Source organism: Dysidea avara, chromosome 10, assembly GCF_963678975.1.
Source record: "Dysidea avara chromosome 10, odDysAvar1.4, whole genome shotgun sequence".
Lineage (NCBI taxonomy): Eukaryota > Metazoa > Porifera > Demospongiae > Dictyoceratida > Dysideidae > Dysidea > Dysidea avara.
Window position 1 is genome coordinate 25411108 of NC_089281.1, and position 23685 is coordinate 25434792.

The 23685-nt window shown below is 37.0% G+C and overlaps 1 protein-coding gene across 1 annotated transcript; it reads left to right on the forward strand.

Annotated features, from left to right (window-relative positions):
• Positions 1-9094: 9094 nt before the first annotated feature.
• On the forward strand, positions 9095-19063 carry LOC136236865 (vacuolar protein sorting-associated protein 51 homolog). The gene is made up of 9 exons (XM_066027097.1): positions 9095-9175; positions 13486-13569; positions 14729-14839; positions 15176-15223; positions 15281-15436; positions 15574-15618; positions 18652-18764; positions 18817-18895; positions 18950-19063. The coding sequence occupies exons 1-9, from the start codon at positions 9095-9097 to the stop codon at positions 18977-18979; spliced, it is 747 nt and encodes a 248-aa protein (XP_065883169.1). The 3' UTR covers positions 18980-19063.
• The last annotated feature ends 4622 nt before the right edge of the window (positions 19064-23685 follow it).

Consider the following 23685-nt stretch of genomic DNA (forward strand, 5'->3'; position numbering starts at 1 on the left):
CAAACTTGTTATTGTAACAGAGACTCCATTCCTTGCTTGCCATCTGTGTTCACTTATTTTTATCAGTTGAATGTGTGGCTCTCTAGTTTGTTATTCCTCTTGATAAGCCATCAGCATTCCTAACATTAGTGTAATGATAATTTGAAGTTTATTAGTTAACATTAAACCAGTGTAGAAGTGCTCTGAAGCCTTCAGATATTTGTTTTGTCCCATTAGCCAAGTGTTCCAGTGTAGCCATGCATTAGATGAAAATGAAACTGTACGTGTGTTTCTATAGTGTTTTAACTGATGTTAATCACCTACCACAGTTATCCAAGTGTTGACAAGGTTTCTTTTTACAATTTGGTGGTAAGTTATATAGCATTGCACAAGAAGCCTTTCGTTGCTCAGGACACTTGCGCTATCAAAACTCGTATCATGGCTTCTAGCAAAGATATGGCTTGGATAGCAAACTGGTGGGTCAGGTATTTTGTTTGACTTTAAACAAGTGCATATAGTTGGAACTTAGTGTTCCATAAATAGTTAAAAGCATGATCTCCTTGGTTAGTCTAAGTTAGCCATGTTCTGCATACATGGAATGAAAGAGTACACAAACACAGTGTCAGAAAAAAGTTTTTTTGGAGGGATTTTTATGTTGTACCTAAATCTAATGCCAACGTGTAGCTAGCTTTGCCACAATCACATCTGATGATCTGATGTGGCTGGCAGTGATAATCTCTTAGCTCACTTGTGGGTGTTCACCTATTATGTCTTTTGTGACCAGCAGGTGATTTGAGGTTGGTGGTAATCCAATCAGGTCCTCTAAGCTGAGACCAGAGTAGACAATGGGCTGTGCGGCTAATTCACCACCATTCATGAATACATTTACTACATTGACAGATCTCATTCTGCTTCATTGCCAATATGTGGGTTGGCGGCTGTCCAAACAAGACCATAGTACTGTAAGAGAGGCCATATCATACTGACCGGAGAGTGAATCATGTTACATCCTCTATAAGTGTAATACCTTTAGTTTTGATAGCAGCCATTGTATGGTGTGTGTGTACCAATGGACCATATGCCTAACTGTTTGTCATTGAAGCCCATTATGTGCTCCACTCATGTACATTAGATGAAAATCACTTACTATCCCTTTGTTTGAACTACTGTAGTCTTACAAATACAGTGAACTGCTTAAGAGCTCAACTGTTTGGAATGTGATTTGAGTTATTGAATTATCTGTGTGTCTTTATGGACCATTGACACAATCTCTGAATTGAACACCGCCAGCAAGGTCAGCAGACATCAAGGATGCTGGGCAATTTACAAGGGCCCCCTTGCATGATTCCTCCCCTATGTTGCTTCATTGCTTACTATCGACACAGGTTACAAAATAATAGGCCTGGATAAAAGACATTGGCAGACCAAGCGATACACACAATTTGCACATAAAACTTGGGTCACTGTTAACTTGTTTGTTGAGGTTTTTTGGTAAAGCATGTGATGATATTGCCATGCAGAACAATGAAATTGCTGACTCTAATAACTACATGGTGAATAGCTCACTGGCCTGTGGGATGCGTAAGCTGTTTGTAGCCAGGGAAAACAAGTAATAAATATTTTTTCATGCTCTATTGAGAATTCTAATGGCGGAGAATGACATCGTAGTGTAGAAATTAGTACGTCCATTACAAGCAAATGTCAATCGGAATGCTATTTTTGTATATGATGTGTTGTGTCCTGGTAGTCATCCATAGGTAAGCCTATCTTCCATATTGGATGACTGTTGTGCCTTCTGTGACAATTACTTATCTCATTTTTGATTACCCCATTTTAACAGCAGTTTTACCAACACAGATTTTTAACCCAATGTGTGTGTACCATGTCACATGCTTTTCTCACATGTTATATTCTTATACTTGACCTGTGGGACACATGAAAGGGATGGTATATGATTTGTGTATGTAGCTGCTGTGAGGGTATGGCCTTGACATACCAACCCACATGTTCTGGTTAGTGTGGTTTGGACAATAGTTGACTGTGGTCAGCAATGGACAGATGGGTCAGGCTTCTGTCTGCAACCATAGCAGTGATTTTGATATTCAAATAGTTGACTGTGGTCATAGCAATGGACAGATGGGTCAGGCTTCTGTCCGCAACCATAGCAGTGATTTTGATATTCAAATAGTTGACCGTGGTCATAGCAATGGACAGATGGGTCAGGCTTCTGTCCGCAACCATAGCAGTGATTTTGATATTCAGTGACCACTTGAGTAAACTGTGCAATTGAGGTATTCACTAATGCATCAATTACCTTTACAGTGTCAGGTCTTTATGAAATGGAGTTGGTGAACCTTGCTAGAGAGGACCTAGGTACTACCATTACCTCAAGCTGTGTGTATGATGACAATTATCCTCCTTCTAACCTCATTGCTACCAATCGATCACTACATTCTAGGGGATATCGGGTTGAACGTTTTATCTGTCCACCTATCCAGCTACAGGTAGACTTTGCTGTTCCCATTCGCTTACAGTCAGTCTGTATTCAATTGGGTAAACTTTCTGAGTACTCTACCACCATCAACTTGTTCCTACCTAGAACCACAGTGCCTATGAAGATATGTAGTGATATTGTTCTCAAAGGGAACTCGGTGATTAGATTAATTAATCGAGACTTATCAGATGAACTTATTAAACCACAGACAGCTCTTTTAAAGTTTTCTTCAATCTGAGAAGGAAGAAGGGAAATTAAGTAACCCGCACACACTACTAGGTGTAACCTCACTCATACTGAAAATAGTACATTCTTCCAGCTACCAGCCTCCAGCTGTTAAGAACCTTGAAGTGTGGGGGTTGTTTGACCACCAGAGAAGATATAACAAAGAGAAAATACAGAAATATTATGTTGTGGTCAAAACGTGGCAGAAGGTAGAAAGGAGTGAAGAATACTTTGTTTCCTCTATGTATATATATATCAATTTTAAGGCATTTTCAAGCCTTTAAATTGCAAATATTCTGCAGCTCCTGGGGGTTGCACCCCCTGACCCCTTTGAACTTCTAATTGCTCAAGCTAACTGTACACTAGCTGAGCCATATAGCAAGTTTCATGCTGTGTCTCTTGTATGTCAGGTCTACAATTATCTACCTATTATACATAGTATAGAAAGTCTGAAGAACAACAGATAGGCTTGAGCATATTTATATAGCTAGTTAGCAGTGAAATATCACTAAAATGGCATATCTGAGTGTCTAATTTTCAAAAATTTCCCGTGGGGGCATGCCCCCAGAACCCCCTAGAATGCTTGTGCTTCGCACTTCGCAGCAACTCCTCTCACACTGGCAACATCATGTATATAGTAGCAATTTCAACATATACAATGGCCTGACCAATTCAATTTTCCTTCCTCCGTCCCTGGTACTAAAGTGTGTTGCCTGAATTGTACTTAATTGTCTAGTAATACAAAATGAGGTATCATCTTCAACAACAACTTTCCTTATAGTGAGACCTTTAATTTAAGGGTAATTGTCCCAGCTATCTTTTTCATTTAAAAAATGATAGAAATAATATATTTTAATAGTCATATTTTACAACTGACATGACCAGTTCACAATTCAAAGACAAAACAGTAGTAATATAATTGTCTTTCCCAGTTGCTAATTCTCCTATTGGACATGTTTCCTGTTCAACTGGTACTACAATAGTCTCAGTGCACTTCATGGACATGTTATGTTCCTCCAACTGTGATAAGTTGTTGTGTACATGTGGTCCTAATGGTACCTCCCTGAACTGGTAAATGGAAATTGGTGAACTGATCAGTTGGGAATAGTCTGGAACTTGTAATGGAATACTTTTAGTTGTCATCAATGAAAAAAGCTGTGTAACTTCACCACTATAAATGCAATGAAGACAAAAGCTTAAGACATGACCTGTCACTAAAGTCATACACAGATTCTAATGTAGTGTCTAGAGTGTTACTAAAATATTTGTGCATAATTCGTACTTTCACACTTCCTTATTTGTCAACATAGCAAAGCTACATAGTAAACATTATTATATTTCACAATACCTGAAAAGATTGCTGGTGTTCACAGTTAGTACTGTCTACTATAATGGTGATACAACTGATATTTTGTAGTGATTTTCCTCTTCTTATATATGCAAATATGATGTCATTGTTATTATATGGCTTTATGAGAGTAAAGCCATTTATTTACTCCACTGTAAATTCAAATGGGTACAAACAACACAAAGTTTTGGGTGGTTCTGCAATTCAAACGACCAATGTTTTGGTAGTAACAGGAGCTTATGGTAGAATTGACCCAAAGATGTACTTGTTTATTTTAACTTTGTAAGATATAGTCATATTACCCAGATGCTCTGTAGTCTCTTCAACCTCTAACTAAGTGGTTGAAATAACCTTGTCATCATGGTCATTTTAACCATCTGTTGGTAAAATTAACTCACGTCACAAAATATTTGTTTATTTGTTTGTTTGTTTGTTTATGTTAATTAATGAGTCAGTCATCATTAGTAACAACATGCATTAATCTATACAAGTACACATATAAAAATTTGGAAATTTCAACTAGAGTAGGGACCACAACACATCGATAAAAAGTACTGAAACAAGTTGGAGTAGTGCACGATATTAATCCACAGTAAGAAGTGTTATATCCCTACTGTGCATTTCCATTATGGTATCTTGAGCACAGTAGGGATATAACACTTCTTATTGTTTTACTGTGAATTAATATCGTGCACTACTCCAGTACTTTTTATCGATGTGTTATGGTCTATACTCTAGTTGAAATTTCCAAATTTTTCTGTGTACTTGTTTGTTAACTTTTTTTGTAAATAATAATTATGACTGGTGAACCCACACATACCGCATCTGAAATTGCGCCACGTGCTCCAATTATCATCTGAAAAGCAAAGTATCCATTACACTTCGTTGTCAGCTGTGTTCAACCCATTATGCAGCATTTCAAATCAAGAACTGTTCGAAAAGCACCTCTGCAATCCACGCATACCGAAAGAAAGAAATGGTGTCACACGTCCCAGTTATATCAATTATCGTCTGAAAAGTAAAGTATCCATTACGCTTCGTTGTCGGCTATGTTCAACCCGTTACACAGCAGTATGAATCAAGAACTGTTTGAAAAGCACCTCTGATATCAAAATAGCCACTATGGATGATTTCCGTTTTGAAGGGAAGCCATCATGTGCTATTGCCAAATCGACACTTTTCACTGTCAGCAAAGATGAATGGGACACAAAAGAGGACACTAGTAAGTCCATGAAGAATGCATTGTACGTACTGCGGTATGCCAAAAGGCACCTGTCGGGCCAAAACGACGTCAAACAGTGAAAAAATCAAACCCGTAGCCTTAGCCGTTATTGAGTTACGCTTGTCTGAAGGCATCAGTCAGTTACTTACTTACTCAAGTCAGTAGAAAATTCCGTTAAATAAATTATTTTTAAAATTCCATAGCAACTGTTGAAAAAACGCTTCGGGTCAATCTGAAAGCTTGCTTGGGCTTAGTTTCACCTAACCAATACTGCCTGATCGTCGTTAGGGGAAATTGGGCTGTTTTTTGGGTGATATTATTTTGTGGACCACGCCTACTCCTTTGTGGTCACTACTATCGTATTGTATGATATTTCACAATAATTGTTACATACTGCATCTTAATACTTTAAACATACCTGATCTTATAGAGTTTTCAAATTGTATATAAACCTATGTTCTCCATGTTCACTTTTGATTGTGGGATGTAACACAAATGTTATAATGGCCAGTGTACTGTAAATTTAACCATGTAGCTGGTCATCTAATGTTTACCATAGTAGACTTGACCATACACACTGAAAGTACCCAAATATGTTATTTCAACATCCTAAGTGAACAGTTATATTGACCCTCCCTAGTTATTTTGACTGATTTAGTTCAAATGCCTACCCTAGTTACAACCACCTTTAGATGGCCATTTTAACCAAAATTTCTGTAGTTTAAATTTATCCATAGAGGTCGAATTGATCCATTTGAATTTTTTTATACCTATTCTTTATATGGTATTTTTTTATTTAGTAGGATGGCTTCCTAATATGAAGTGAATGGACCCTAGCTGAGGTCATAGAGCTTCTTTCTTAATTATTAACTCTTGCTAAAACTATTAAGAGTATAGAATTACACAATGTGTTGTGATGTTGTCACATGTTGTGTATATGTGCCACAGACTAAAAATAGCAACTGTTTTTGACCATTTAGGAAGTAATCAAGCCTGGTGTAAATTTCTCCCAGAGAAACTTCACAGAGTTTAAAGAAAAGTTATATTCAAAAATGAATGATTGTAACGTTGTTGGAGTTTGTTCTGGACACTACATCAGTAAATGACTGGTAAGTGTTAGGAGTCTTCACTAGTATGTGTCTGTATCTGCAAGACAAGACAAGACAATATGTGTTGTGTATGTATGTTTGTTTTGCTAATGTGTGTTTGTGTGTTGAGGAACTATAGTACCCATGACCCCAACATTGCTATGCAGTATGCAAGCCATAAGTAGTTGGGAATTTGTTATTACCAGGTCACTACATAGCTAAGTAATTTGAATGTTCTAAGAAACAACAGCAACTGAGCATCACTCAGTTCTTGTGTGGATTACTGGTCCTGTTCTAGGCTGCACCATCTCAAGTTCCTAAGTGGTGCATGTATAAGTATGGTTCACTAGGTAGCAGTAGCCTTTTTATGCGACTTTGTTTAAACTGTGTGTGTGTTTGTGTATTGTTTGTACTGTTAATATTGATTATGACAATATCAGTTGATGATTTTGGATCACATTTTTGATTGAAAACTTGTTGCAAAGGATCTTGATAAAATTTGTATCTTCATACATATATACTAAAATTTCAAAAGGCCAACACATTAGCCTGGTTATCTCATGGAGGTCGACACCCAGTGTTGGAGATAACAAATACCATATTTACTGGTCAATGCTGCAATTTTCCAGCTAACATACAAAGGCGGCCATGTACTTGATCATGCAAAAAATGCTACAGTGAAACCTCGTTAATAGGGCCACCTATGGGACCCATGATAAGTGGCCCTATTACTGAGGTGGCCCTATTACCGAAAACCTTATTAATGCAGCCATAAAACAAAATGGCCTTATTATTGAGGTTTTCAACAAACCAGCAACTGTAACATCAGTATACAATTGATCTAACTAAACACACTATATAGAGTTTATCACAGAGAAAGGTAGGAGCATACGATGTACCAATTATTCCAGCAATACTTGAGACATAATGGCTGGAAAAGCATGAAGTATACTGCCAGAATAATGGGTACCACTTCCAGTAGTTAAAATGTGCACTTAAGAGCAGCAACTTTTGCAGTGATACCTTGACTGCCTGCTCAGCTGGCCTCTTTACTGAGGGAACATTGTATTAGTTTTACCAGTTTGGTCCAGTGGTATGTGGCCACTGGCCTTTATAATGAGGTGGCCCTATTAACGAAAATTAAATAAATGTAACATAATGGAAAATACGTTTGGACTTGCTGGACCTGGCCACTATAATGAGGTGGCCTCATTACTGAGGTGGCCACTAAGTGAGGTTTCACTGTACTTTTTTTTGCCTGTTTTTTGCTTCAAATGTGTCTGATCAACACTTGCATCAGCATATTCAGATAAAAGCTATGGCCCTTATTCAAGGGTGGCTCTTGTGGTAATACTATATAAGAACTTATAATACTTTCCTTGAATGCTCTGTCAGCAGCACTTGCTGTCACCAGGGAGGTTGCTATACTGTAATGTTTATATATCCCAACCATCGCTGTGTAGATATTGTGAGGTTGATTTCTGGTCAATATTTTTTGTGAATAAGCAAACATACATGTTCCTAAGATACAGTACTACTGTACTTTATGATTTACTAACTTATTTACAGTGTTGGGCAAGTTACTTTGTAAAAGTAACTAGTTACATATTACTTGCAACTGAACTATTTAGTTACAGTTACATATTACCCATAAAATAAAGTAACTGTAATAATATTACATATTATATTACTTTGTATCCACAGCCTTAAGCTGTCATATGTAAAACTACCACTTTATCACGTGACATGATTGCGTTGTTGGACAATGTGCAAATCTTGGTTATAAGTAAGAAGCTGGTGAATAAGCTTCATTCATTAGGCTTCGTTACTTCGTTGTGGCTAGGCGTTACTCAGAGGATAACTAACGATATTAGTAACTTCGTTACTTGTAGTAATAATATTACGTAATATTAGACTTGTTACAGTAACTATATTACTTAGGTAACGCGTTACATTTGTAAGTAGAGTAACTTGAGTTATATTACCCGTTTTTATAGCGTATTTCGTTATATTACTTAGTTACCACAAAAGTAATAATATTACGTAACGCGTTACGTATGTAACGTGTTACTCCCAACACTGCTTATTTACATATAGAAAATTCAAAGTGTAAGATGCACACTACTGGTATGAAGGCAGCTTATATTCAACGTGAGTCGGATCATCTTCATTTGATCTGGTATCATCACAACATGTAAGTCTGTGAAGGTTACATTGTCACTAACACTACGTCATCATCACCTGTAATAGAATGTTCCTCAGTGTATAGTTTACCTGCCTGAGTGCTTAATACAGGCTCTATACAGCCTTCATGTCTCATACACCGTAAGCTTCTAACATTCAACTGTTTGCTCTCGTGAGTTTGTACAGACATACACACACAATTTTTCCAAAATGAACCAGGTGCATGCCCTGCTACTGGCCGTAGTCGGGTAAAATAATCAAAACTGTAATGCTAAAACATGAAAACTTCCACATACGTATAATAAGTATTTTCAGGAGTCTAAATGTTTGTACACTAATACAACCAGTCATAAACCAGTTACCCAATCATCAAGGTTTCCACATTTCTGAGTATCTTTTTAACGGGTTCTGTTGTTTAAAATAACCAATTTGTACAGGTTGTTGCAGAACAGTTTTTGTGGTACACACATAATACACATGATGGTGATACTGTTGGTCTCTCTTCAGATTCGTGATCGAGGCAGTCATTGGTCATAGTTAAACAATCCTCTACTATGCCCAGTACAAGGGAACTGTGTAACAGTCTTCACTCCTCACTGAAGACCAGTGTGGATAAGGCTACCAGTCAAGTGAAGGTCAGTCTATAACTTGTATTAATTTGATGTTTATAAGGGATAAAACCCTCAACTGGGCTACATTTTGTCCACGTCATCGATGAACTGTTTTATGGAATATCCGGGTCTGACCCGGATTGGATAATGACTTTGATAATGTATAAAACTAGTCCTACAGCAGCCCAGCTTCTTTCATGAGTAGCACCTACTTATTGGGAATGTGTGATACTGTCTGTAGGCATACATGGGGCCATGCCTATTTATCAGTAAAGTGTGTTGGTATACACAAAGCAATGCCCACTTATAGGAAATGTGTTTTGCTGTCTGCATAGAACTCTATCCACTAACTGATTGTTAATTATCTAAGTTACCTGTTTGGCTATCATATAGCTACCTGTTTAAATGCACTAGCAGATCACCCAAAATTAGTGCTGAGCAATATACCAAGTATTTAATTAAACAGGGATATCTGTTTTTAATGCTGTCTTATTTCTTAACACCGCAATACCGTGGATTTTAATTAAACAGTCTTTTAGAGTTCACTATTTGAATGAAAAGTGTACATGAGAAAGGATATGACTGGTGTACAACAATATACTGGGAAAAGCTTGCTAAGCAATTCTGTCCTGAGTAAAAATGTTAAGAAACTGTACTTTTGTATCTGGATCTAGTAGTGGAAATCTAAAATGACATCTAACTAAGGCATACCAGCTGTATAGCTATACTGCAATATCAAGTAACAATATCGTATAGTCTATGGAATAACAAAACTGCTCAACACTACCCGAATTGTAACTCTTGGCACACACATTGACTTTAAGTAACCAGGTTACATTAGGTCAGATCTGAGTCTGACCCAGTGATAATGCTGACCCTTGATCTTTATTCTGTGTTTGAATGTGCTTAATCAGAAGATTATACGTGGTAATAATAAATTGTGGAAAATTGCACATAATTATCATGCACTTTATAAAAACGTTACCGATGGCCTTGGGCAGAGTCCACAGTATGGTTTAGTGTTTGTTTAGTGTTTGATGTGCCCTAGCAAGAGTAAACTTAAAAGATAACCAAGAGTATAGAACAGACAGTGAAAAACTAAATTTTTTTCTTTGATCTGTAAAATTCCTAATTTTTCCTTCTACTTGTTTGTTTACTTTTTTAATAACATAATTATGACAAATGAACCACATTAAAAGAAAGAATGGCACCAGGAATGCCATAAAAGTAATTTTGCATCAAAGCACACACCCCAACAATCAGTTACGTAATGGAAAAGGAGGTGGCCATTATGTTTAGTTTTCAGCTATGCTACGTCCATTACACAATGTTACAAGTGAAGAACAGTACGAGAAACATCTCTGCAATCAATCAAGTTGCTATGGAAAGTACGGACAATAAGCATAATATCCAACACATCCACAAGGAAGCCACATCATGCTATCATGAATCGACACCTTGCGTTGTCAGTGAAAAGGACTGGAACACAAAGGAGAACAAAGACAAGTCCATGATGCATGTATTGTACGTACTGCAGTTGGCAAAAATGCACATCTTGGGATGAAGCGACATCAAACAGTGATGAAGAAATCAAGCCCATAGCCTTATCCATTGTCGAATTGTGCTTGGCTGGAGGCATCAGTTAGTCAGTCAATTCTGTTAATAAAAAGTTCCATAGAAACATTTTGGAAGGGTTTGGGGTTGGTCTTGAAGACATTTTTGGGCTTGACTATGCCCAACCAATGCTGCCAAGCTGTTACGAAGGGAAATTTAGTACTACCATACTGTATGATAAGCATGATCTCCAAAAGGTGTTCTGAAAATGTGAAGGAAATGAAAGATCCTAGTGACTTTGAAGATATGGGATATAGCACTAGTCACCTGCAGCATATTTTATTTCAATTCCAACAATACAAATTATTCTGTCTCTTCCAGCAGCAGTTACTGTAGAAATAATTTCTTTTGAGGGTTTTCATTTTTAAAGTATGTCCAGTGTACCAGCCTTTATTTTAGCTGTTATCTTATAAACACTTGATAGGAAAGACTGTATGGATTTTGATCCTGGCTGGTATGATTCCTTCTATTTTCCTCTTACACAGAAAGCCCATTTTGTGGCACCTAAACATGCCAGTTCTATTATAGAGACTGCACACTTGCATGTGCATGTCTAGTGGATAGGCAGTGGAATATAATGTCAATTGTCAGTGACATTGTCACTGTAAAAACTGTGGAAATTCCCCTAATAGCACAAAAAATGGGCATTTTGTGCACTTTGTGATACAATTATGAAACTCTCCACACAAATTGTGCTCCTCGTCACATATGTTTTTTGATATAGAGCCATCACAGATTTGACCTTTGGTGACCTTTAGAGCCATTTTTCACTAAAAATTAATCATTTTTGTCTTTATCTCCCTGAGGCATTATTTTACACTGTTAAAACATGGTATCAAATTAAAGGTGTTGACCTAAGAACTATATTGACTTATGTTTGAAGTTCATATCCCATTCCACTACAAAGTTATGATCATTTTTGTAAGTCATAAAATTCTTTGCCCTTGGGGTGTAAATTACTAATGGACAAGTAATTCATAGAATTTCATGATTAATATGAATGATCATAACTTTGGAATGCAATCACCTATTGACTTCAAATAAAAGCTGAGTAGTTCGTTTTAGCAGCAACTTTAATTTGAAACTGTGCAAAATGATGCCTGAGGGAGATAAAGACAAAAACAATGAAATTTTCAATACAAAAATGGCTGTAAAGGTCACCAAAGGTCGAATATGCAATGGCTCTATATTCAAAAAATTATGTCACAAGGAGTACAACATATATGGAAAGTTTCATAGTTGTATCAAAAAGTGCACAACTATCATGCTATGCCGCTCTACTATAAAAAGCCCCTAGCATTCTACACTAACCAAGAGTTTACACAAAAACCAATCCATATCATAACATTAACAGTCCAAATGTTTGTGCAGTTATAATCCTGTGTGATTTTTGCACAGTAAAACATATTTATTTAGTGAATGTCTTGTTTTATTGTATTCTAATGATCAACTGGGACAATTTACAATTGATACAACCAGTTCATAGTTCAAAGCCAAAGAAGTAGTTATGCACCTATCAATGTATTGCCCCACTACCCCCCCCCCCCCCCCCCCCCCTCGAGCATATATGGGGCTATAGTGGGGATTTGACACAGCCGAATGTCAAATTCCCCATAGTAGGGCAAACCTATCGTGTCAAATCCCCACCGTTGGCCCCAGTTGCAACGTGGGATTTACTCGGGATTTGACATAGCGAAGGAAGTTACAACAAAAAATATTTGGGTGCTTACTGAACGATCGTCAAATGCCCCATAGTGGGGCAGCAGTTTCGTGTCAATTCCCCCTGTAAAGCCCCACTTACGTCCGAGGGGGGGGGGGGTGGTGGGGCAATACATTGATAGGTGCATTACACAACAGTCTTTCCTAGTCACTAACTGTCCTGTTAGATGTGTTTGCTCTTGTACTGGTAGAACTACAGTAGTCTCAGTGTACTCCAAATAGTCAAACACTTTGTGTTCCTCCAATTGTGAAGAGTTGTTGAGTACATGTGGTCCTAATGGTACCTCCCTGAACTGGTAAATGGAAATTGGTGAACTGATCAGTTGGGAATAGTCTGGAACTTATAATGGAATACTTTTTGTTGTCATCAGTGAAGAAGCATCAGCAATCATAAGATTTGTAACTTCACAACTATAAATACAATCAAATACAAAGTTCTAAAGTGATGCCTAAAGTATTACTATATATAGTGGTGCATGATCTGTGCCTTCAAACTTGTCTACTTTACATCAAGATAAAACAGTGAAGAAAGCCTCAGTATAGACATCATTATGGTGTACTTTATAACATACCTGCATATGTTTGCAATAATTCAACTACTCATCTGTTTGATGTACTGTCACTATACTGAAGATCCAACTAATGATTTGCAGTGATTATTCCCTTTAATATATGTATGTTAGTTTATGTAGCTAGCATTGTTCAACTTTATATGGCGAACATGTTTATATAGGGGAGGACATTAGTTTGTGGGACATGATGTAATGTAACAAAAGTTGTACTCCATGCACGGTGAACATGTTTATGTGGTGAACATGTTTATATGGGGGTGGGATGTGGGTTATGATAAAGGATGTTGTTGTCCCATCTATATTGACTAAGTGCCTTGACACTAGTACAAGTTAGTTGTACAGGTTCAGTGTGTATGTTTCACATTGTAAAATAACTGCTGCTTTCAAACCATTTTAGGAAGTAATCAACCTTATGTGAATTTCTCCCAGAGAAACTTCACAGAGTTTTACTCAAAGAGTGTACGACAAGGAATGATTGTGACACTACTGGAGTTTGTGTTGGACACTGCATCAGTGAGTGATTGGACAGTGTCTTGTCTGTAACATGTGTATTGTGTGTAGTGATAGGTTCCATGTTTAGTGATGTAATTGATGTAATTGCTACTGTTGATGGTGTTTCTTTGAGCATTAATAACCTTTAATTGTTGTTTACATTGCTCCAGTCTACCCAGCTGTATAATGAGACCTGGTAGCCTAGTGTCAACTAGGGAAGCAAATGCATAGCAATGGTTATGTGGTTATGAAACTTTGAGCTCCTTGAACTCTATCATGACACATTCCTCTTGTGTGGGCTACCCCAGGACAATTTGCCTGCACACACTGTAGTACCCATGTTATTATTAATGGGGACAGTCTCTACCGGTCTCTCTTGCTTTGTTTGTGTGTAGTGCGCATCTGCGTGTAGTAGTACTAGTAGTTCTGAAATGATTATTCAGATATTTTGGTTGGTCCGATTCATTAACACGCTATTCAAATATTCACTAGCACTGTAGTAAGTTGTGATCAGATGAATAAAGCCAACCTTGAAGCTTGAGATTGTGAACAAAGTGACATATTCATACTGAAAATTTCCGTTTTAGAAGAGACAGAAATAGCTCTTGCACTTACCTTACTGCACAACAAAGATTTCAGTACTTGAAGAATAATCGATCATTTTGTTCACAACTATTTGAATAGTAAAAAATTTCTGTTCATTTCAGCACAAGTGTGCGTGCGTGTGTATGTGTGTGTGTGTGTTGTAGCTTTTTCAAGCAGACAAATGTCAGGACAATTTCTAATACATGTGCAATGCCAACCAACTAAGATAAGAATGTTGCCAGCAATTATTTTCTAGTATCGAAATAGATTTTTAGTGAGGAAATAGCAGGTATGGTTGCTATGGAAATGCAAACTTTTTCAATTTGGCACACTATATGTGTATTCATAGCATCTAATGGGAGAGAGTATTCATTTCAAAGAAGCCCTGTGAGTTTTGACAGAAGCCTGTTAAGCCCTTTGACACCTTTCATGGTAAGGCTTCTTTGAAACGAGTGTGTACAATACCAATGGAGCTATTAGCAAAATACCATTCAGTCCTTATAGGTACCATAGACAGTTCTGTGTTAGTGTGCTTTTTTGGTAGACGTTTTTGTTGAGTTTCAAAAAGTGATTCTGTGTAATACATCCTACACAGAGTTACACAGAGGCGTCATATGATGGAAACGCTCCCCACCCCCCTCCCTCTCTGGCGCTGATCCTCTCCAAGTTGTCGCATGATCTCTCCAGCTCAGCAATCAATCAACTGGTAGGTGTGTCAGGATCACATGATCTCAACTATCACCATTTACTAGGTTGGCATCACTGATGAAAGATTTCCCCTCACTGAGCTTGATCATCCAATAAAAACAGAGACTAGTGATCTACCGATCTACTGAGCAAAGCCAGGAGAACTGCACAAGTTAGCCAAACTATTTATGTCTGCAATTGTTACATGCATGTAGCACTTTAGGCTGGTGTAAGGAAATAAAAAAATATGTGAACGTCAGAAAATATCTCCATTTTGTTTCCGCCCAACTTGATCACAACTGCCTAATGCATATATGTCCTGTCATCACATGTGCCTGTGATCTCTCTTCTTCAGGTACTGCTCAATCACTATGTGAAGGTACAAGGACTGGTAGTGGCCCAAGTGAGTTTGAGATAGTTTACTACTAAACTGTAAGATCACATGATGTATTGTGAACAGATGATTCGTAAAAGTGTGGAGACACATGATTGGCTCAATTCATTAGAACCAAGAAATGTCCGAGCTATCATGAAACATGTTGTGGAAGAAGTTACGATGATTGACAAACAAGTTGGCCTACTGTATGTGGAGGGACAAAGAAAGAGACAATATCAGGTGGGTGTGGCTGATAGGCTGCACAGATTAGTTGGGGAGTGGTCAGCTCTTGTATAGAGACTGCTTGTGTAGTATTGTGTAAATGGGAATATGTTGTGTTAAAATTGTTTATCTGTTACATTTTCAGAGGGAAGTAGACACACTTATTCTCATACACAAAGAAATTATGGTGTAGCTACCAGGTGTGTTGTGTGTGTGTGTTTGTTTGTGTGTGTGTTTGTTTGTGTGTGTGTGTGTGTGTGTGTGTGTGCGCGTTCGTGCATGCATGTTAAGTGCATGCATGCAATTTGGCTTGATCACAGGTTATGTACTTTTATGGCTCTCTGTAACAAATTTGTGATGAAAACTTTGATAAAGTGCAAATGAAAAGATTTTCAAGTAGTACTGCAAATGACTCTGGCATTAGCCAAATTTCAATATCATGTGTAATTCCATCCATGAGTTATTAAAAGTTGTCTTTGCTCATTCCACCCCAAGTTGTCATGTTGTTTTTTTTTGTTTTTTTTTCCCTTATGTAGAGATTAAAGTATCTGTATTGTACACTTAAGAATACTCATATACAGGGGCGTAGGAAGCATGGGTGCCATAGGTGCTTTGGCACACATAAATATTTCCAGTGGCATAACTAACGGGTTCAGCACACTGTACTATATATTACTGAAAAGTTTGAGATTCTCTAATAGAGCAGTCAATGACTCTAATAAAGCAGTCACACTCGAGACTTTTTTTCTTGGTCTTCATCTTTACCACTGGGCACCATGAAATATCTTCCTACGCCCCTGATATAGTAGAACTTCAGTTAACTAAACTGACCAAAACCAAATTGACTGCTCTATTAGAATAGTGAGTGTTTTATTAGAGTAGTTGAATACTGTATGCAAAAATGTTTAATACGTTGTTATTAATCCTTAAACCACATGAACTTTTGAGGAACGTGATTGGTTAAAATATGAGTAATGCAGAGTGGGAGCATGCATGCATTACAATATTTGTGGGTACCTTACTGTCTGGGTTATTAATTGAGGCACCACAGGCAACCAAACATTGCCAGTATTTGTTAGCAGTGGCGTAGCTAGCCCTGAAGGATTGGTTGGGCACAGCTAGATTTTAGGTGAAGACCAAAAAAAAAAAGAAAAGAAAAATGTCAACATCTTATTGCTAGGGGCATCTGGGGGCAAGGAAATTGTTTTAAGTCAAACCCTATAAAGTTGAATTTTAGAACAATTTAAGCAGTTGATCATTTATTATCATGCTAATAATGCTTGACTCTTGTATTAGGGTGACTGCTCTATTAGGGTATTTCGATCGCGCTTGAATAGTTTCTTCAAATTGAGTTGGTAGGGCACTAAAGCTGATTGGTTGGGCCTGTGCCCTAGCAGTCCCCACCACAAACAGTCGCCTCTGTTTGTTAGCACTTTGAACTTAAATAGCAAGAAATTAAAATGTTAAAAGTTCCCTGTGTGGTTTCCTCCAAGCTAAATGGCTACACTTTGTTATATCAGTATCAGTGTTAAGACTCGGTATATTGGATTGTATCGGATTGGTTTAAAATTTCTCTATCGGTGCACCTCTTAACTCTTTTAGTATATGAAAAAAAGTTGTTTCATATGTCCCATTGTACAGGGTAGTGCTCTGCCTATAGCTATAATACACACTTATATATTATCAATTAATTTGAATTTTAAGGTGATTTTGCACACTGGCAACTTCATTATGGACTTTTCAGTTATACGGTGGTCCCCAACAATTTGCATAACTGAGGTTTCACTACACTGTGTATCAACTACTATTAATATAACACCAGTAGCAATATGGCATCACTGGCTGTGCCTTGCCCTTGTCCTACAGCAAGTGTATTAACCCTTAAACCTGCAGCCGTTTTGCAAAATGTAAGCACTGAAAATGCATAATCCAGAAAACTGGATTTTACACAAGCCTTAATATAGAACAAGAACTGTTAAAGCTGTCTAAAAACTACAAATGCCATGTTGCTCACCGTTGAATCTTGGTTTAAATAGGTCTATCCTTCGTCACATCCTTTCATCCCAGAACTTCACTTTGTGCCTTTAAAGTACAAAAGAACTATCTCTTCATCTTCTTTCTTCGCATATCGATACACCAAAGGCCATAACTCGGCCATGCTGCATCGTAGAAACATTTTCTTGGTGTCATCTTGGTCGTCACATGATGGCGATTCCGTTGATATACAGCAATCACGTGATTGACAAAATGGCCAGCAAGAACACTAACGATACAGATGTGAAACGAAACAAACTGATTCAATGCTTTGTAGTGCATGAGTTCCTTGTTGTTTGTTAAAAGTTTGTATACTATTACAAAGGGTAGGCCTTCCCAAGTAAGAAAATCTCTATTTCTAAGAGATTGGATAAACGCTTCTCAAGATATGCCTGTTTAAAACAGTGTATGTAAAATGGCAAAAATATTGTGCGTTTTTGTTCGTGTTTTATCAAATCCAGTTTTCTGGATTGTGTGGGTTTAAGGGTTAATGTAGGAGATTGTTGTTAGGGTAATATATGAAAGAGTGATTTTATGGCTGAGTAATACTTTTGAAGTAGTTTATCGGAATAGCCAAACACAACATGATTAAATTTTAAAACATTACCACAACAACATGCTTGCCTTCCACTTAATGTTTTGTGTATTCTTAAATGCATATTTATGAACAGAACTAGTGTAAGGGGCCATAAGTCATGCACTTTTTGCATTGCTACTCATATTGTCATCGTACATCATTCACACTTGTCTCACATGATTATTGCCTCCACTACTATGAGGTGTTATTACAATCTGTGGGTCATGCAGTAATACATTAAGATTAAGTCATATGGAGTGATTTCTCAGAACATTAGTTCAAGCTGTTGTGCTACCCAGATGAGTGGTTGTAACAGGTATGTGCTAATAATGGCACTTACTTGGCATAATAGAGCACACATCAAGTTGCACAGTTTTCTTGGCCTGCTTTTTAGTCTGTAATTTTTCATCACAAGATAGCATCTTTGATGTGTTTTACCACCCATCAAATGGGGTCTGAAGGCATTAACCAACAGCTGTAACTCTGATGTATTTTTATGGCACAAAAGTAAAGTGGGTATTGTGGGAGTTAATGTGGTGCATTCCCAAATCCACAAAAGTTTATATCTAGCAGACATCAAAATATATCACAGTTCATATTGTTCATGGTTTACTGTCTATAGGCATTATTGGAATGTGTTCGTATGAGAACATTTGGCAAATTTGGACTACAACAAATGCAGGTAGATGTGCACTACCTACAGACCTACCTGTGGAGATTTGTATCAGATGAGAGGTAGTTAGTTGTTAACAGTGTTCACTATTGATCACCTCACAACATCCTACAGAGTGGTAAGGATGTTACTGGATGAAGTGGTGTCCAGTACTATACAAAGATGTGTTGATCCAGTACTGATGGAACCAAAGGTGATAACAAGCTTGACTATATTGTAGTTTATGTACTTGTTGTTTTGTTTTCAGGTGATTGAGGTTATCTGTGAGAGAAACTGATTGATCACCTCTAAAATTACTGCATACAGAACTTCATGTTGAGCTCTCTATAGCTGTAAAACAATAAATGATATGTCCAATTGATATAGCCAAGCTAGCCTATCAAAGTGTGGGGCATGCTTGCTAATGATAGTTTGTACTTGATTTTATGTAGTCTAATTTTCTTCATGCAATAGCACTGCATGGGAAGATGAATAGAAAAAGTTCAGACAGTGCTTTACTATTATTGTAGTATGTTTGGGTTGAGCTGATACAAAAAAACAGGTAAATACCCATTTGATGATTAGTGATGACAGAACAAACATAATACTCTCTTGATTTCAGCTAGAGTGTACCTACCTGTATACCCCAAAACTGACTGTGTTTTTCCTTAAAGTACAAGTACTTTATGCAGACTTGTGCAAAAATTTTTACTCCACTAGTATATTACAGTACATTATAAAGTTATGAAAGGTGAGAATATGTTAAATAATGGAGCAGGTATAAATTTAACATATTAGTCTACAGAATGTGTAAACATTAGCTAGCTATTATTCAAATCTTAGATTAATATCAGGAACCTACAGATAATGCAGCCTATAGATACAAAAAGGAACTCATTCGGCAACTAATGAAAAAATCTGTTAGACCAGCAGGCACTAGCATGCATTGTCAGTGGCATCGTTAGTTATTCTGGTTGCAATACAGTCACTACAATGTGATTCTGATAGAAAACCCAGAGATGTCTAGTACTTTCTCACTTAGAAGTATATTAGAAAAAATATGTATATTTGAGCTCATGCATTATATGTCTGGTGTGAAGAGCAAATCGGCTCCATTACAAAAGTGTATATCAGACTGTGCACTTTGTGGATTCTCTAGAAGAAAAACTTTGGCATTACAGACAGATTTTTAATATTTTTGCAGGTAAGGAAGTACTACAAATTTCAAGGTCTTGTGTAGCTAATTTCTTCCATGAATAATGATCAGAATAATTATGTATTTTCAGGTATCAGCTCAACATGACAGTATTGAAGACTCCCTAACTTCTGATATCACAGTAGTACTGTGCAGTAGGGATGACAAAGCATTGTAACAGCCAAAAAAAATCCACTAAGCACCAGTGCTAGCCTTACAAACTAAATACAGGGCACTCTGGATTCTCTGAAAAGGGAATTGGGTACATAACTCATCCTGTAGCCCTGTCTACTGAACACAATAGTTAGTGAGTCAGTCAGTCAGTCATGACTTCCATGGTTTTACAAAAACATAATTCTTAGCAAAGTGCTGTGATCTTTTGGATACTTCAAGTGACTCTATATTTAATTGGATTTTAGTGAGCCACCACTTGGCATTGAATCATAAAATGTAGTGATTGCTCTATTAGATAGTTTTGCTGTAATTTGAAAGTATCTCTTCAGTGTACCTGGTCCTTAAACAGTAACTAACTACCAAAAGCCCATGAAATCCTTGCAAATGTTGAATCTATTCATATCGTTTTCGAGGAAGCATTATGTTAGTGTCTATAACTTTATTAGCACATAATACTATAATATAACCCACAATAAAAATAATAGTTATGATCATGATGACTTAACTGCAGAAATCAAGAAATCATGGATCTAATTTTAGTGGTGCTAATGGACATTGTCAACCTTTTCTTTTGTATGGTAGCAGACACTTGCAAATTTTAGAGGTGCTATAGCTACCATACAAAATGTCTATGATTGTAGTTATTTGTTGTGGGAAGGCTGATATGTTTTCTTCCATTTAGCTACAGCTTGACAGTGCATATATATATGATACATTGGACTTAAGAGAGTGTTAATTGTCAAAATTGTTTTATGCAAAGTTCCATCCTTACAGTCTACACACATAAAGATTAGTGAATGCATGTGCATGTATATATAGACATTGTACCATAAGGAGACCTGACCTGGTAAGACAATGATGCATATATAATACAGACCTGTGTAGCTACATCTGTAATATCTGAATTATATCATACTTATTCTGCTTGTGAACATGCATTAGTGAATGTATTAAGCATTCAGTTCTGTGGAGTTTTCAAAGACATCGATTGCATAGCTGGAGCAATCAATATCATGCTTCAGGTACCTAGAATATTTCAACCATGTATCTTTGATTGAGTTGACAGATTAATTAGAGTAGTTTTAAGTTGACTCTTCAACAAGATAATTTTTCTGTATCAAAATTCCTTATCTCAGGGTTCAAAGCAGTTCTGCCCAAGGTTGCCACCTTTCTCCTGTCCATGATTTCTGGTAAGGTTTTAGTGGTAAAACTGCCTCCCTTATAAATTATAAACTCATTTTGAGATTCATTGTAGTGAGTTGTGTGGCCAAGAAAGTACAAAGGCAATCTGATTATAAAAACATTCTGGGAGTTTTTACAATGTATAAATCAGGTACATTGACTACATTCACCATATTAATTGAATGAATACTATATGGTATATATGGGAAGCACCTTTGAATAGGCTTTGTCATTTGGTGACACTCTGTCTTGACAAGTGAGATAAATTACAGTATGCTAGTACTGTATAGCTAATAGGGATTGTGGATACTGATTCATGCACCTTCCCATGAAATATGTTTACCAGAAACCATGCAGCCTCACAATGCCTTCATGGCACCTTGGATGTAATAATAATAGTGGTGCTTAGGGTATATACGGCTGAATCATCCTTTATTCTTACCATGTGTTGGATTATATTGGAAGGAATTTCAGGGTAAGCATATAGGCAATGAAAGGATGGAAAGAGCAAGCTAAGGGGACCATTTATATAATTTCTTTACAGCTACAAACTTGATGTTTGCTGGGCTGCAATATTTCGAATTCCATTTGAATTTACTACAATTGTTAGCAATTCTATGTACGTACAGCACTGTACCCCAGGTCCCTTGCTACTAGTAGAGATTCTGCATTGCAAGCTTGAGAGTAATCAATGGAGCAGAAATGATACTAAAAACAGTCAAATTCATTTTCATTTCATTTTTATTAGTTAGCAAAGCCCCTATAGGGTAAAACACTAATACAAAATTATTAAATTAGTTAATACACATTTAAAATCTGCAAGGGATAGAGGTTATCAATGTTATTGATTTGAAGGTTATTCCATTCAGGTATCGTTCTGGGGAAGGAGAATCTGTGGTATTACCAGAGGTTTGAACATCGTGTAGTGTATTGGAAGAGGTGAGAAGACTAAAGCGCCTGTAGCTGGGAGTATATCAATGTTGTTTGTCAACAAAAACAACTACTGCATACCACTATACAATATAAAAATCAAACTATATCACATCACATTAATTTTTTGCTGTTCCACCCCTGGATATGGTCTCTACTCTGATGGCTCCGTATGTGAATTGTGAGGCCCAAAGTTGATGTAAATTCTCTCTGGTAGATCTCACATTCATACGTGTCTTCTTTTTTCAGAGTGAACCCTTATGTGGGTTGAGAGGCCTGCAAGATGTAAACTTTCTCTGTACCTTCTTGTTTAGAGTGAACCTTCATGTGGGCTGAAAGGCCTAAATAAGATGTACGCTGACCAGAAGAGATTGAAAACTCTCTCTGACATGCTTCACAAGTGTATATAGGTTTTATTAGAGATGTGGTGCATGAGGTTAGATGGCAATACCATCTGGACTAGTCACTAGAGTCCATGATATGTGACTGGGACTGTGAAAATGGGGGGTGTGGACATGTTAATTAAATTTGCTTACTTTTTAAACTTGTGCGTATGCTGTTGTGTTATGACCATGCAATTTTCTACTCCTATTAAACAGCTAAATGGCATCGTATTACAAGTTACAGAAAGCAGATATTTCATTCCAGTAATGAATTATATGATGGGATGTAGTTGGTGTGTTCACACATACCATATATTTTATAAAAAGTTGAATCATAATAATCATGTGCCTAACAGTGAGAGAAACATTTTTGGGCATACCTACATGTATCTGCTATACAGTAGAGTAGATACTGTCAAGCATTTAATTGAACCCATTTGGCTTATCACAGCTATAGATTAAAGTATCATATTCACCACTCAGTACTGGAATGTTGTCACAGATCACCCAAATGCAGGGGTGGATCTAGGGGAGGGGCTATGGGGGGTGAAGCCCCTCCCCCTTCACTTTAGACTTTACCTGATCAATATGCTGAAGATTATAATGAATTTTTGTCTTACATAACATTGTTATAATGATGGCTAATAGTACAAATAAAAGGTAGTATACAAAATATTTTATAGGAAAATTATTTTGTATGATGGAAATGTCTCCAAATTGACATCCATTTTAAAATTTCCTAGGGGGGATTCCCCCAAACATCCTTAGTTTCAGCATGCTCACATGGGAGATTAGTACCTTGAGTTATTCCCCCACACTCCTTTTGTAAATCCTAAATCTGCCCCTGCAAATGTACAGTAACCCCACCCTTAAAAATGTGTAAAGCCAGTTCAGTAGTCCATTCCAGTGATTACTGGTGAAAACTTGCATGAATCAGCATGATTTCATAATAATGACCAAATTTAGGTGGTGAAATATAGTAATGTGGGAAGGAGATCCGAAACATAAAATTAGCAAAAAGTGGCCTTGTGATAATCTTGACATTGATATAATCATATGCATTGCAAACATATAACTACACAAAGCAATGTTGGTTGAAAAGATGGTGCATACTTACTCTCTCTGGTCAACCACAATCTA